This window comes from Sesamum indicum, linkage group LG1, assembly GCF_026168435.1.
Source record: "Sesamum indicum cultivar Baizhima isolate 11 linkage group LG1, ASM2616843v1, whole genome shotgun sequence".
Lineage (NCBI taxonomy): Eukaryota > Viridiplantae > Streptophyta > Magnoliopsida > Lamiales > Pedaliaceae > Sesamum > Sesamum indicum.
The window spans coordinates 3,609,786-3,626,523 of record NC_142657.1 but is presented as its reverse complement, the minus strand read 5'-3'; the positions used below and the strand labels follow the sequence as shown (position 1 = coordinate 3,626,523).

General features: G+C 31.6%; 1 protein-coding gene across 1 annotated transcript in view; it reads right to left on the bottom strand.

Annotated features, from left to right (window-relative positions):
• Positions 1–496: 496 nt before the first annotated feature.
• Positions 497–16,738, bottom strand: part of LOC105156501 (L10-interacting MYB domain-containing protein-like) — a 28,758-nt gene continuing 12,516 nt past the window's right edge. The window contains exon 3 of the mRNA XM_020693181.2: positions 497–591. Coding sequence (XP_020548840.2) covers positions 497–591 — 95 coding nt within the window. The remainder of the gene's footprint in view (positions 592–16,738) is intronic.

The window sequence follows — 16,738 nt, the reverse complement described above, 5'->3', positions numbered from 1 at the left end:
AAATTTGATCCATCCAGCAAAGACAAAGTCAAAGCTAAGCTCGAATGTTCAGAAGGATGTATGTATAAAGCGTCCTTCTCGAATTGATTCAACTCTATTCCTCCAATATAATGATTCATACCTGTTGTAGTAGCATTCTCTATCATGTTTATAATCGGTCAATTAACAATAAACCGTATACAGAGACATTCAGGAGGAAGGCTCTGATATCATGTAGAAATTTGTAGTAAAGAAAGCAAAGAAACTAAAAACTTGAACTAAGAACTTCGTAGAGCAAAAAGCTCTGTTTCTGCAGATCTTCATTTCTGTAAGAATTACAGAGAGCAAAGAAGAAGGATTAAATACAATCCCAGTGGGTAACAAAGTAACTGCCTCGTCAGTGACGTGGACCAATACACATTGGAATAAATGACTCAAATGCCTTGTTAGCAAATTAGGCAACAAAATCGCTAATGCAACAAAACGTTTACTAAAAGAGCGACTCTCTGTTCTTCACCTATCCAGCATCCAAGTGCTTCATTGCAGAACCAATAGCATCCTGCTGCACTTTCTGAAATTCCTCAAACTTGCATAATTCAATAGAGGTACTAACTGGAAAGGATCAGAGGTAGTCAGAAGGATCTCTATGAGTGTAGTGGGAGATAACTCAGATGATTGGTATCTGGTTCGGTTATAGTGGTCTGGTTGTGCTTTGGTTTGATTCTAGTACGATGGTCTCGGGTGATGTTGTGATGGTTTTAGGTGGGGAAGGTGGACTAGTTTCCTCAGATAGGATAATGGGGTTTTGTAGGATAGGGTTGGGAAAAGTGGGATTTTTCATGCGTGCATCTACATGTACGTGAGTTTGAAGGCTTATATGGGTAGGAGTGTTTTTGTTGGTTTGCATGCATGTGTCATGATTTTTCGAGAGGGAGATTTTTGTTTGGGTAGGATTTTCAATCACTAAAGTATGGTAAGCCTGGGGAATATCTGGATGGGTGGAGAGAGTGATAAAAGGATCATGGTTCCCGCCTCCTTCCCGATAAAGTGCATCAAGATTTGCGGGTTGAAAATCAGAGCAAAGATCACTATTGGTTGACTTCCCACATTTTTTCTCCAAGATTTTAGGATCAACATTGGTTGTCTTTCCTTATGGTTGCGTATCAATATTCTCTTTTGCCGTTCAAACCTCGTCGACAATCTACCTCTGTTAAACTTAGGCACAAACTGATGACTATATGATTGTCTAGAGCTTCCCAGCAAGACATTATTGAATCTGACTTAATTACTGGGTCGAAGCCACGGACCATACAGAAGGGCTTCCCCTGGCTCTTCAAAGTCCTCCTCATATAGCAGCGAGCAGAATTTTGTGATATGATCCAAAATACCACACATGTAACAATATTTAGGAAGTCTCTCATAGGAGATGGTTACTAGAAAATTTTCTTTGATCGGACTACACAAACGCATTGCTCGCTTAAGGGGCTTGGAGATGTTCATAGCCACCCTCACCTTCATAGTAGAAGAACAATTCGGATCGTGTTCATGCAATTCGTATTCACAAAATCTGCCAACTTTTTAACCGACAAATTCTGCCATGTGAGGTTATGTTGCATGAAAGGGATGTTATGCACTTGTATTGAAAATGGGCACCACTCGAAGTCGACTGCATCAGGGTTCACATTTTCCACAATAGGTCCAAGTAGTAGCAAGTTCTCTCGAAAGACCATGGTCGCCCCTCCAAGGCACGTTGGAAATCAAGTCGATGATTAAAATGGATGCAGAATTGGTCTTCTGAAATCCTCCACATTAACATCCCTTTGACTAGCTGTAATAATGCACTAAGAGTGTATTTTAGGGCATCCAAGTTGGAGCTTCTATGTGATAGTAATCTTCCCACCATACAGAATTTAAATCCATCACTTTTTCCACCCTTATTCCATACGTCATTCGAAATTGAATTCTCTACGTTCTCCTCCACAGTAAGAGATAAATTCAGCCTCCTTTCCACCGCAGTGCTCATCATCAGTCCTATCTTGATGAAGAGTGGATAGGCGGAATACAAAATCGGCCGGAGGAAAGTGAAAAATACACTTATACTCAAGGATTATACTGAACAAGACAAAACAAGCAAAAAAAAACATCAGACTGAGAAAGGGTCAGAGAGACGCTAAGATAACTAATAAAGCAAAAAAAGAATAAGAAGAGAGTCAAGGAAACAGAGACACGATCAGGAAACAATTAGAAAAGGCTAAGAAGGAAATGAAAACCCATTTCGGGGGACTAGTCACTCTCATGAGGAGACCAATTCTTTTTGGAGATACTCTTCTATGAGTTATTCATTTGAATATTTTCTTTTGGATATTCAATTAGTGAGGTTTTTAGTAAAATAAAAAATATTAATATTTAAATACATTAATTTAAATGATATTTTTATATATGACCGTGTGATATGAGAGGATTTCTTTTAAAAAGGGACAAAATCTATAATAAATATTCCCTTTTGTAATCCAATTTCTATAACAAAAAATAGAGCATTAGTATCACTTTTGATTTCCTTCATAAATTTATGATAATATTTGAAAGTAATAAAAGTAATTATGTAGATATATTTCTAAGTTATATGCTAAGGTACACATACCATTAATTGAAAAATTAATTCTGTAACTTAGGTTGAATGGTGTTTTGGTCCTTTAATTTTAGACACTGGCAATTTAGTCCTATAACTCTCCATAAAGTCGCAGTTTTAGTCCTCCGGCTAGATTCGAGCAAATTTTGGAGGATTTTACCCCTCTATGCTTTAAAATGAGCATTTTAGTCAATTCTCACCAATTTTTGCATTTTAATGCATATGCTTAATCATGCTCGCATAGAATGGTACCGGAGCTAGATTTATTGAAGAAATAATTGATTATATTATAGTAGATATTTTTAACACCTAATAGAGGACACTTTTCAAAAGTATGGAATCGAACAAAAGTTCGAGTTATAATGACAATAGGGAATATTTTTAAATTCTAAAAATTCAACAAAGGAACATTTTATGAAAATTCTTGAAAAATGTGACAACAGTTCAAGGATTGACTTGAATCTTCTCACAGAAGGAGAAAGACACGAATGGTTGTGGAATTTCGAAGTCCACCAAATACTATTAGGAAATGCGGTCAGACGCCCGAAGTTCATGGTAGAATCCCAGCAGGAGAAATAAAAACGAGTAAATTTCGTCACCAATACAGTTATAAAAATTATGATTAAAGGAATTGAATGAAAAGAACTCAAACCAGATACTTTGAAAATCTCTCAAGATTCAAGAGAGATTCAAAAGACAATTCAAAACTATTGACATAGGTTGATCCATATTATCTATGAAAATAGAATTTTTGAGTCAGAAAGTAGACGAGATCCCAAGATCCTCCCAAATCTATACAAGGATCCTGCAGATCTGAAGAATGAAGTCACAGATCTAAAGAGAAATCAGAGAAAATACCTGAAATATCCAGATCTCGACGAGAACGAATCAAGGATGCCTATGGATTAGTGTCTTTTCTACATCAAAAGGGAAAGGAGATGGAGATTCCAAAGCCAAAGACTAGAGATGATCAAATTCTTGAAGCCATCAGATTCATAAAATAATGGAGGTTGCATGAGCAAATCTATCAGATTTACAAGAATTTGTGGAATCCTTTTCCCAACTTGGAATTGTGGATTTGATCAATATTCAAACCTGTTAAATCACTCTAGCACTGCCACCACTGGAGGGAAGCATAGGATCAATTATCCTCCACAGAATCAGTCAATGAGAGAAAGTACGGATTTCCACACCAACCCCACCCTAACTTTCGTGGGAACCAGAATAACAGAAAATCCGGGGAGGAACCCCTAGGAGAGTGCCTGAAAATACACCTTGTGCAAGGACCACGCTCTAGCCCTTGCATCCATACGCACTATACTAAACTTGAATATTATCGACTTTTGTTACATCGAGAAGTTGATAGATGAATGGGTTGCAGCCATGAAGATAACAACAACTAGCCCAAAACTCGACAAAGAAAACTTCATAAGATTATTAGAGATAAGCTTGAAGGGTTCTATGAAAATCCGATGGGATAATACTGCAGGAGATACAAAAGCCAATATCCTTGCCAGAGAATCCAAAAGTCCAATGGCAGAAAGGCTATGAATGAAGGCTTATCAAAATACACTTCATTAGAGATGGATACTTCGAAGGAAAATGAATCGAAAAGGCTAGAGAATATGCACAAGTTCTCTTTGGCCTTGAATTAAGGAATATTTGTGAAGTAGATGAATATATCTATTGGTTTAGAAAGTATTTCTTCCAAAGTAGAGTTTCAACAAAAGTAACCGCTCCCATGTTCTTTGCCGAGATATGCAGTCCATGGAGGGAAATGTTGATTTAATCGTACAAAGTACCTGAAAGATTGTTGGATTTAGTAGCAAGGAGGATGTCTTTCCTCAAAGACAAACTGAAGTACTGGCGTTATCAAGCATCCGTCCAAAAGAACATGAAGCTGCTAAGAGGTAAGATCAAACGAACCCCTCCTTGTTGCAATAATAATGATTTTCCTATAATTATAGGAGAATCAAGCAAGCCAAGGAAGAGGAAGAAGCAAAGTAGTGACTCCTACCCTAGGAGTTCTAGAAAATCCTCTTTTCGAAGGAGACCATGGTGGTCGAAATCAAAGGCCAGATCCTACAAATTTGAACAAAAATAGGACCAATAAGGGCTTCATCCCAAGGATCGAGACGAATAGATACAAGATCCACAGGAAGAATTCTTACAAAGAGAACTTTCAGACGAGAGCCAGAGAAAGTTTCAAAGACTGTAACTTCTGGACATGGGAGCAAAATGACATATATCTCCAAACTACTCGTAGAAACTTGGTGAATTACAAAAATTTGAAGCCACGGATGACATCCTAGATACAATTTACTATGGTTATTTGGTGTCTATATACCAATTTGAGGACCTTCCTTTAGATGAAAACGTCTATGAGGAAGAAATAAAAATTGATTCTTGTGGATTTTCAACCGAGTCAAAATAATTACAACAAATAAGATAGGCTTCAAACCTCTGAAAGCATATCGGGATTCTTTTCAAGGATGATGGTGTCCAAAAAAATTATGGAAAGAATCATGAGTCAAGATTCTAATCATAGCCCATACGATGAATTTAGATTGAAGGAATCAGTAGAGTCTCAATCCAATAAAGCTGAACCAAAGAAAGCATCACATAATCTACAAAGTAAGTTCGGGTGAGCTTGCTATTTCTATAGAACTTACTGGTAATATGATGAAAATGCAACTTATTCCTAAAGAAAAATTCTTGAAGAATTAAATATGCTTAGAGAAAAAGTGTTTCTTACTATCAAATGGATCCACATAGAAACTATTGAAATAGTAATAAAAACACCTTTCAAAGAATGAATTGATTCGGAAATACCTTTATTAATAATGGATAGAAGAATTAATAACTTAAAAGATGGATGTCTTTTAACAATGATAGGTAATTTGTATGCAGGAAAACTAATATTTGATATACACCCTAAGATTGCATACAACCTAACTGACCAAAATTCTAGTCGTGTTTTGACCCTTTATCAGGATTTTAAGTGAAAAGATCTTATGAAAGAAGAAAATAGACCATATTCTGTAACTTATAGAACAATGTATGCCCTTTCCAATACACATCATTTTGATCTATTTCTTAGGAAAGTGTATAAAAAGATTCCTAGAATTTTCAAAGAATTTGCTAAGGTAATGACATCAAATCTAATTAAGATACCTAGGATAGGTGGTGTTTGATATCGTTATAAATGATCACCCAGTTTTAGATCGAAGACTTAAATCTAAAACTAAGTTTAGTAGCAGGATGTCCTTTTTGGAAAATAGAATTAAAGGCTACAAAGGAGAAGAGCAGGAGTCAATAAAAGCTTTAACGCCTCAAGTGATCAGGATAGATATAGTAAAACTTAGAAACCCTGAAGGTTGGAAAGAAATAGAAGTTATATTTGATATTACTAAAAATGAAAACTTTTTTCCTTGTGATTAGTTATATCATTTGCAATAACCTGTTATTGGTAGATATGAAGGCATGTCGAAGATAGCAGGCTACGATATTCTAGTTGCAGGTGTTCCAGGGTGAGAAATGGAAGTATGACCTTGGGGTTAAGTTTACTCAAAGATCATAAACCATGGGGAAGAAAAGATAAAGACAAGCAATTTAGTATGGATGGTATTACTATACAAATTGAATGACTAGTCCCCTTTTTATATATATATTTGCTGGTATGTTATATGATCAATATAAGATAGAATATTTGGTAGCTTATATTGATCCAAGATCAGGAATTTATATAACAAAACTTGGAGTTTTCCCTAAAGAAGCTATAGAAACCTTACCCATTATTGCAAGAAGGGATTTTTCGCATAAAATCCTAATAGTGAATAAGAGAATATGAGAAGCAAAAACCATGATTAGAGGAGCATTTGGAATACCTTGGTATAAGATAAAACACCTCCTATCTACTTTCATGATACAGGTGCAGATATTTTGCTAGGAAATAATGTTTTTCAAACCTTTGCAAACTATGTATAGTATAACCACAAAAATCTGTTGATATTTACCACTAAATGTGGCAGTGAGATCAAGTTTTGCAAAGAGAAAAGGGATTTAATAGGATAATCATTCAGTTGCTTTCAAGTGAAGATCGCACAAACCTTAGCTGAGGTAGACATCCATTGGCATTCTGAACAGTGTTTCCTGGTAGCTGAGGAAGCCCCTTCTCCCATAAATTTTCACTGAAAACGTGGTGATAACTAACATGTAGCACCCTCTATCACTACTACTGCTATATGTTCTCTAGATATCATACTTAAAGTAATCCATGTATCTATTTATGTAAATATGGATATAATCAATATGCACACGTAATCTCAACGTTATAACATGCATAATCAACCCACAATATTATATATATATATATACATATCAAACACCACAAGGTAATCCATCACAAGTAATTCCCACACTTTTAAGTCCTCTTTATACAACCAAAATGTGATTTGTATTTTTAACTGATAATGAGAAGAGAACTGCGTACTTGCCCGACTTGACTGAATATAGCTTTTGAACCTAGCCTTCGACAATCAAACACCTCAAGATCTATTCCTTAAAAAATAATATCAGCAGAGGAATGAGCCTTCAACTTAGTAAGTAAATAACCAACCCTATCTACATATGTATATCAAATATAGTTCAAACAAGATAAGTAGGCAACGTGCATAGAATATAGTCGATTTAATTCCAACATAATTAGCTTTATTACACCACATAGCTAACTCGTAATAAAATAATCAAAACTCCTTTATTTTTTCTAGTTTGCTTACCAGAAGGTAATATCGTGTTTTTCCCATCAATTCAATCTCACCGTTATATAAGTTCAAGTGAATCCCCTTGACAGGCGGTTCATCAATCTCATTTCGCATCACAACTCGCATCAATCTCATTTCTCATCACAACTCTTTCAATTCGCATCACAGCTCTTTTAACATCACATCATAGCTCTTTTCATTTCATTTCGCCTTACAAGCTTTTCAACAACATCAAGGGGTATTCACATCACAATTATATTTAATTTTCACCACTCCCCCATTTCCACATTTCACCATTCTTGTAAGCAACTAGTAACGTAAAATCATATATCGATATATTCTCATTTTCAGACGCCCACAACACATCATACAACAAAAATAATATTTCAATGTAGTTTATCATTTCACGTACACCAGATCGTCAATCAAATTAAATCATCCACCACTCATATATTTTCAGATAAATTAACATCAGCATGAATCACAAATTTATATAAAAGTAATACTACCAATAAAGGGAACATATACAGATAATACTAATTATTTAATTCCCTCGACCTTACAACGCTTTTATCTACTCAATAGATAATGGTTCAGTTTGCTTACTTTACCCCCATACCCTATAATGAGTTATAATGCATACAATTAATATATCGAGAATATCATAATTTTCAAATAGAATACTAAATATTATTCGCATAATTTCTAATAATTCTTTAATATTTTATTTCTATCAAAATATAATCTTCATTCTAGTTCTCCTTAATAACTAGATACGCTAGGCTTCATAAAAATACTTATAATTTATCATTTAATTCGTAGGTATTCATTTAACCAAACCCCATATATATTTATAACTATCATTTTTAATAACATCCCTTAGATTATAATTAAAAATATCATTTTTTTCTTTAATAACATAATACTTTTTTAAATATAATTTTTGGAATATTTTTGTGAATTTCTTGTCAATCCCTCGCTACTATATAATTTAATTAAACAACAATACGTAGAATTGCGTATTTAATTAATAATTTCGATGGAATTGTATAAATTAGCTATAGTAATATTTAAATCTAACAAATTTAATAATCTAATTAACCAATGATATCATTTTTATATCCGATTTGATATTCAACTCAACATTATTTTAAATAGCTAAACTTGTAAAATATTCTAGTTAAATAGTAAATCGCTCAATATAATCAATATTTAATAAATGAACTAATTAAATAATATAATTGTATAAGTTCATATAAATTAAAATAAAATTTTCGTATCTCTATTTCCTTCCGCCAAAAGACGAATTGCAATTTACAATTGTGTGTGTTGTGTGTTGTGTATATGAAGAAGAAAGCGAAAAAAAGAAGAGAGGTGACTATAGATGGCTACAAGCTTGTTGTCCCACAGGACGAGGATATGATAGCTACACAATCGCCAATGATTATAGATGGAAAGCAGTGCTCATGAAAAAGACTGCTATATGGGAAGAACCTTGTAGATATACAGAAAGATTGTTCACAGAACAATAGTATGACATATTAACGAGAAGGAATTCTTTACAGTGTGGAAGGCATTCAAGAAATGACCGTTACTTACTTGCTAAAGAATTTACATTAAAAGTTGATAATATAAATGTTAAAGCTTTCTTATAAAATAAATTAGAATAAAAAATTGAGAAAGCACTTATTATAATATTGTTGTTATAAAATCTCATGAGAATGTTCTTCCAGATTTTCTAACAAGAGATAGAAGCATTTGAAGCAAACTCCGTCATCATAAGGCTCAGACATTGTAGAAAAAATCTTGAGGAGCTTGACAAAATGTTTGTGCAGCTAACAGTGAAAGCCCAAATAACTGGCCAATCCAACAAGGAGATCTTGACGATGTCCAAATCGCAATTAGGAATACCATGATGGTTTCTTAATCGTTATGACACAATCTCGTGGAACCAATTCAGAAAGCATCGCCCTCGGTGATGACCTGCGAGTTAAGAGAGCAGGGCTATAAACCTCACTTAGAGTACAGGATTCTACTCCTGTAAGAGCATATTCAAGTACTGCTTGTACAAGGCCATCGCCATACTCTAATGAGTCACAGGACGTGCAAACTCTTGATGATTGAAGTCAACCCAACACCTTTGGGGTTAAAAAGGGAGAGATAGTTTTAGGCCCATGATAGGAACCTCTAAGGTTAATACAGAACAATTTGATACTTTCAACTTCTTCTTAGTAGGCCCATCAGCGTATGTGGGAAAAATTGATTTCCCATCAAGGCGTAAACCCAGGCAGGACTATTATCGAGACATCCAGAAAATTCCGAGTTTGGATACTCGAAAGGTCTAAACTCGAAGATGTCAAAGAGTGGTATGGTTTCAGGGCACTTACTTCAGTTTATACCATCTCACCCAATTTTTCGAAAATTTCAAAACTTCCGGAGTGGATTACTGGGGCAGTTTAGGATTCATGGCAAAGTAATGCACACTTGAAACGAGGAGATATTCTAGAGTTAAAATTCATTTTAGCAACTCCAGAACCCACAGGAAAAGGGCCTTATCCAGCATTTCATTTCATCAAACCACAGAGCCCAGATATGGTGGCTTTTAACAAAATCAAAGCTGTCAAAGGAGAAGTTCCTCTAGTATCATCCATCAGCAAAGATGATATTTCTACCAAAAGAGCCTGAAGACTATGGTTTGTCTTATTCAGATGGATAAAGTGAAATATCCATTTATAAATTTCTGAAACAAGATAAATTGATTGTTCCTATTAAATTCCATGACGAGACAAAGCATTGAGTTCGCAAAAAGCTTACTCGACAAGAAGAGGATGCTGATAAGGAAAATAAACTGCCTGCAATGGAGCCACAAGAATTAAGCAAGCAATATCATGCATGTAGGACAATGCCATAACCACATATGTCCTTGCTATGAAAAATAAGAGAAGCCCCTATTCGAGACAAAGATTCAAGTAACCCAAAAGTGGATACTAGTTAGCAAGTACATGGCCGACAAGGCATTATCACCAACAACTGGAAAGAAGGAAAAGACAAAAAATATGACGAACGCAATGACGTCATCAGAAGAAAAAAGGATATGATGAATGCAATGACGGCATCTTAAAAATAAGTTTGAAGTTCACGGATAGTTATAAATAAGAAAGTAATGAAGCAGATGGGATCATCAGAAAACTTCTCCAACTCTTCAATATTTTGAGTCTTTCATATTCTTATGCTTTAAATTTTCTGTTTATGGGGATTTCCCCAGCAAGTATAGTCCTCTTTCTGAGAGGCTAAATAGTTATCTCTTTCAATAGAGGAACAAAATATCTATGTAATATTTCATATATTTTTCAATAAAGTAAAGGCTTTTGTTCAACCTATTCACCAAAAATTCTATTAAGTCTCTGTTCTTGAATATCTATTTATGCCCTAAAGTAGGAAACGGATTAAGCTGTGTTGTTTGTTGCTGAACGAGCCAAATGCATGCGAATCATCTGCTGCAGTAGTGTGGTTGGAGGAAGTCCATAAAATCAATAACTTGGCATACCCATGAACAAGGCGGTCAAAACAAGGTATGAATTATGAAGGTTTAATTTATTTCTGAAGTATGTTGGGCCAAACTAAGAGCACGTGTATGGACTATAAGGACTTTTTCTATAGAAGGGCAAAATAGACATTAATTTGACTAAAAGACTAAAACAACGAATACTTAGAACTTAAAGGAACCAAATTGCCATAGCAAAAAGTTAGAGGACCAAATTGCTAAACCCCTATTAGCTACATGACTAAAATTGCATTAAATCCATACATATAATATGACTTTGAAACGAAACAAACAAAATATTTTAATATCAATAATATGCATAATAAAAAAATTTCTAGTATTTGGGATCATGCCATTGATTATAATCGACACTACAAGAAATATAATAATATTTAATTATAACTAATAGTCATAATTAATGATGAATAGTTATAGCAAATAATTATTGATTACACTCACACAATAGTTTGTTGACTGTGGTTTTTACGAGGTGGCTAAAACATTTTGCTACGACTAAAAGTCATGCAAAATATTTTTATGATAGCTCTTAATCGTGGCAAATAATTTTTTTATGGTGAAAAAGCTAGTTTTTTGTTTCAATTTAATTTAAATGTGATTAATAATAGTTATTCACCACGATTTTTAGCCACAACTATTAATATTATAGCCAATAGTAATTTTTTTTTCCTAGTACGATATTGTAAAATAATCAAGTTATTTTTTATTAAATAAATTTAATTTTATCATATTCATTTCCCAATCCTAAAGTCGTTCCTCTTTCACTTTATATTAAATTTATTAAATGTCTATAGTTTTATAACATAATCTTCTTGTCATGTTCATTCACTTTTAATAAAAATAAATAATCTACTCATAAATTTTAATATTTATTCCTACTCTCACAAATTTTGATTATTAGCACCCTATCAAACATAACAATCACAAAAAATTATATCGATCTTGAAAAAGTTGAAATATCAAGATGGAAAATTATATAAAGTGAATGCAAAAAGTTTGTATAAAATAATTCACCAATTTAAGAATGCAAGTGAAACTTTAATTCTAAACCAAATAAGATTTATTTTTATGTTTTACGAATGGAATTGAAAAGTACGCGAACCTTTTTCAAGTTAACATGTTCAGGAAATGCTTAAAAAAAGTTGGTGGTGAGAAAAATTAGACGAATTATGAATATTAATTTTATTAATTCCTAATGATAAATATATATATATATATATGGGTGAATAGCAATTTACCCCATGTGATACTAAAAATGAATACATTATTCAATTATAAAAAAAATAGCAATTTACCCCCCTGTACTTTTTAAAATGAAGCAATTTACCTCCTTATACAGGGAGGTAAATTGCTTCATTTTAAAAATCATAGGGGGGTAAATTATTGTATTTTAAAAAATACATGGAGGTAAATCACTATTTATTTTTTAATAAGAGGGTAATTTGCTCATTCTGCGATATCACAAAAAGGTTGCTTGTATTTTTCTCTCTATATATATATGTATACGCATATTAATTGAACAGAATGGCCTTATTATCATATCGTTTGAGCAGAAAAACAAATAAATAAATTAGCACAAAAGCCAAACCAAAAGAAAGTGCTGTGTAGTTCCTCATGGAAGCTAGCTTGTTGAATTGGATAGGTAGAGCTGTTATTCTATTCTTCCTCGGAGTCAGAATAGGCAACTCGGGTTTTGTCTTAGCTTACAGACAGGCTTGCAGTCGGGTCTTCAGCCGCTAGCTCATTGATCAGTACGAGCCTTACTGCATTCCTCGGGTGCTACCTTCGATCGGAATGCTCGGCTCGCATCTTATAAGCATTTAAGTAAAACCACAAAATGAAAGACGAAAAAAATACTTCAAATATATTAAGAAATTGAATTAACTCCTGTATTTGTTATTAATTGATTACATCTCTACAAAACTTTCAACAAAATATACAAAAATGGTAAATAAAATTAAAGCAATCATGTGTTGACTTTTTCTCGAATTACACACACATGAAAATACTATTTACATGTAAATATAAAGATATGATCATAGATTTTGTATAAATAATTGGAAAAACTAATTAAATATAATTAGAATCTGATAATTCTGACCATCTCATAAACATTATTAATAGACCAAAAAAATGCAATTTGAAATTAACAATAAAACTAAACTATTAAATAAAAAGTAAATGGATGAACTTAAAATATATAACAAAATTTGTGCATAAAAAGATGAAAAGGACCTAAATATTATTAAATGGAATCATACAAATTGAGTGAGAAAATAAATATTTAGCCATTAATACTAAACAAAATTTCTTCCTCGTAAAAAAACAAAATCAAGCACCTTACGAATATGAAAATCTAACACCGGAAGAAAAATAAATATTAAAATTTTATAAAGTAAATATAAGAAAACGACTGAGATTATTAGTGAAAGTGATAATTACGCTCCCCTTCCTAAAGATTTAGTGTAATTATACATAAATCTCCTGTGGTTTGAAAAATTATATCTAGTCGCTTGAATTTGCTTCCATTTAATAAATATATCCTTCCGAAATTAAAATTTATTGAATTTGTTAATATTAACAAAAAAACTGAATGAAGTTTGATATTTACCCTCAAATAGTGGATGAATTCAAACCTAAAAAAAAAAAAAAAAAAACAGAGAATAAAATATGTGAATGAAAGATCTTTAATATTAAAACAACTATTTTATTATATTAAACTTGAAAACTTTGAGTAATATAAGTTTTAAAAATTAAAAAGTATATGATTAAATTTTAGAATAAATAATAGTGACAAGAAAAGAAATATTTCTAAATGAATAATATATGATTACTCTCAAATGTGAATTTGGTTGATAATAAAGTTTCCATTAGTATCGCAATCTTGAACATAGAATTTTGGTATGGATGAATATTAATTCTGAAGATAAAATATTGTGTAGATGATTTTGAATATAAATACAAATTGAGTTTTTAATTTAAAATAAATGAGATTTCATAAGCAATGATTTTTTCTCATAGTAGTTAAAATATTCAAAACACTAAAATAAATTATTTGATCTAAGTTGAACCAATTTGATCAAAAACATTTTTTTATTTGGAAAGACATTTTATTATATATATACAGATTACGTTTACGTCTGTATAATCAACTATGAATCCACAAACACCACAATTATTTCTTGTAATTAGATATGCAAAATCAATTGTTTCATATCAATTATATTTCAGGGTAAATTACATCGACACCTCTGAAATTAAGTTAAAATATATAAATATCTCCTATTTTTTACAAAATTACAATGACACCCCCAAGGTTAAATTGTAATTACAACTATACCTTTATTTAAAATTAAAGTTTACTCAATCAATTTTTCAATGGGTGTAGTCGTAATTTTGTAAATGATAGGAGAAAACATGTATAATTTGATCTAATTTGATGGGATATCCATAAAATATATATACTCGTTTGGTTATGTCATAAGAAATGCCAAGTGAAAAGAAAAGGGTAAGTAAAAGTGTAAAACGTGAAGGAAAGGAAAAAGAATTGTATTTTTTTTTCTAAATTGTTTGATGCGATAAAAAAAGAAATAAAATGTTAAATACTTCCACATATTTTTGTAGGGACAGAATAAATTACAAAGGTAAAATTTATTTTTATATTTTTATCAACTAATGATTATGTTATTATTTTTATTAGACAATGAATAAGTTAATGTTATATTTTTTTAATTATAAAACATTAAAAAGTTAAACATGAGAACTTATTAATAAAGAATACGCATCAAATAGAAACAAAAAAATGGAATATTCTTTCAATGCTAAAATTGTTAAATCCTTTTTGACCCCTGTGATATATCAAAATATCAAAAATTACTCTTATGTTACGAATAAATAATCACACTGCCTCTGATCAATTTGAGCTTATTTTTTTAGAAACAATGACTAAAATACCCCTTTTAGTCAACTGGTCAAACTGGGCCTATTAATATATAATTATTTTAATTTATAATATATAAAATTTATAACTATTAAAATATATATTTATAATATATGTAATTATAATTTATAAAAAAAGTTCAAAATTATAATTATAACCCCCCACTCCCGCCTCCCCCATCCCCATCTTCTTCCTCACCCTGTTCCCCCTCCTCGAACCCCTCTTGCCTCCAACCCCCCCTTCCCTCCTCCCCCCCTCCTTTTCAGCAGCGGTGGTGGTGAAGACGTGGTCGTTGCCTTTTTTTATATAATTTAATTAAACTAACATTTTATTATATAAATAATTAAATAATTATTATATAAAATAATATTTTATTATTAATAAAAATATATAATATTTTAATTAAATAATCATTATAAAAAATAATATTTTATTATTAAAATATATAGTATTATATATATTAAATGTGAGAGAAGGGCAAAAATGTCAAAGAAAATGTACTTTCATAGCAAAATCGCAGTCAAAGTGCGTGTGGCCCAAATTTTATACAGATGGGTTTTTTTGAAATTATTTTACATCACAGGGGGGTATTTGATACCTTAATTTTTATAGGGAGTTTTTTTGAAATTATTTTACATCACAGGGGGGTATTTGATACCTTAATTTTTATAGGGGGTTTTTTGAACATTCCTATTATCACAGGGGGTTTCTGAATTTTTTCCAATATATAAAAGAGTCTTTTTTAATAATAAAATTATGTGTATAGATGATATAGTAAATAAAAATAAAATATTTTTTTATTTTTTTAATTTTATATTTCCACTTTTCTATCTAGGAGGAATTTCATATATATTGATTTTTCGACGGAATCAGATAAACCTGAATGCAGTCCACTTTTGAGGTTTATGGGTAACATAACCCAAAGAAAGCGAATCTCTTTTCATATGATATACTCAAAAAATTGCTAAAATCCAAGTACAAAATGTCAGAACTCAATAGTGAATTTGATGATACTTCAACCCGGTCCAGCACTCTACAAATAAGAGGAAATTTGGGTCAGCCCAGTTGTTCATCGAGAAAATGGACTATCCAGATGCCGCTGAGAGAAGTTGACAGGGACGGGTTTGTTTATCACTATCAACTGTTCAGATTCGAGATTTATTCATTTGGATCTGATCCAATCCAACTAATGAAAATCTTGACCTGATCCGTTTTAGATCCGATCCTAAATTCAATCCGGTTCTTATTTGTAAAACAAGTAATTGGTAAGTAACTTAAAATTGGATATTCTTCACCACCGACAATGTCGAATTTTATATTTCTTAAATCAATTAATTAAATTATATAACTTTTATTTTACATGAAAAATTAGGCCCGTTTGATTGTGTTTTCATTTTCATTTTCGGTTTCCAACTTTTGGAAATGGGTGGAAATGCTTTATTGGTTTTTGTGCGAAAACTGAGAATATGTTTGGTTTAGTTGTTTCCAAATATAGGTATATAAGTGTGAGAATGTTGAAAATAGGTATATGTACTTTTGATGTGACAGAAATTACTTATGAGGGTTGACCTAATTGATTGAATATTTGTCTCCTTTTTATATTATTTTATTTTAATTCTATTTATATTATTTTAAATTCTGAATATTATTTCATCAATTTGAACAGAAAAATAAAGAGTAAATTAATTATCATGAATAATAAACTAAATAATTATAAAATAAATTAAAATAATTTAATAGTCATGAAAGAATAGACCACTTTCATCGGTACAAATAAATCCCAAAATAAAGATGAAAAATAAAAGCATCAATTGAATAAAAAACAAATCAACAATTGTAACAATATTTTATTAGATATTTAAATC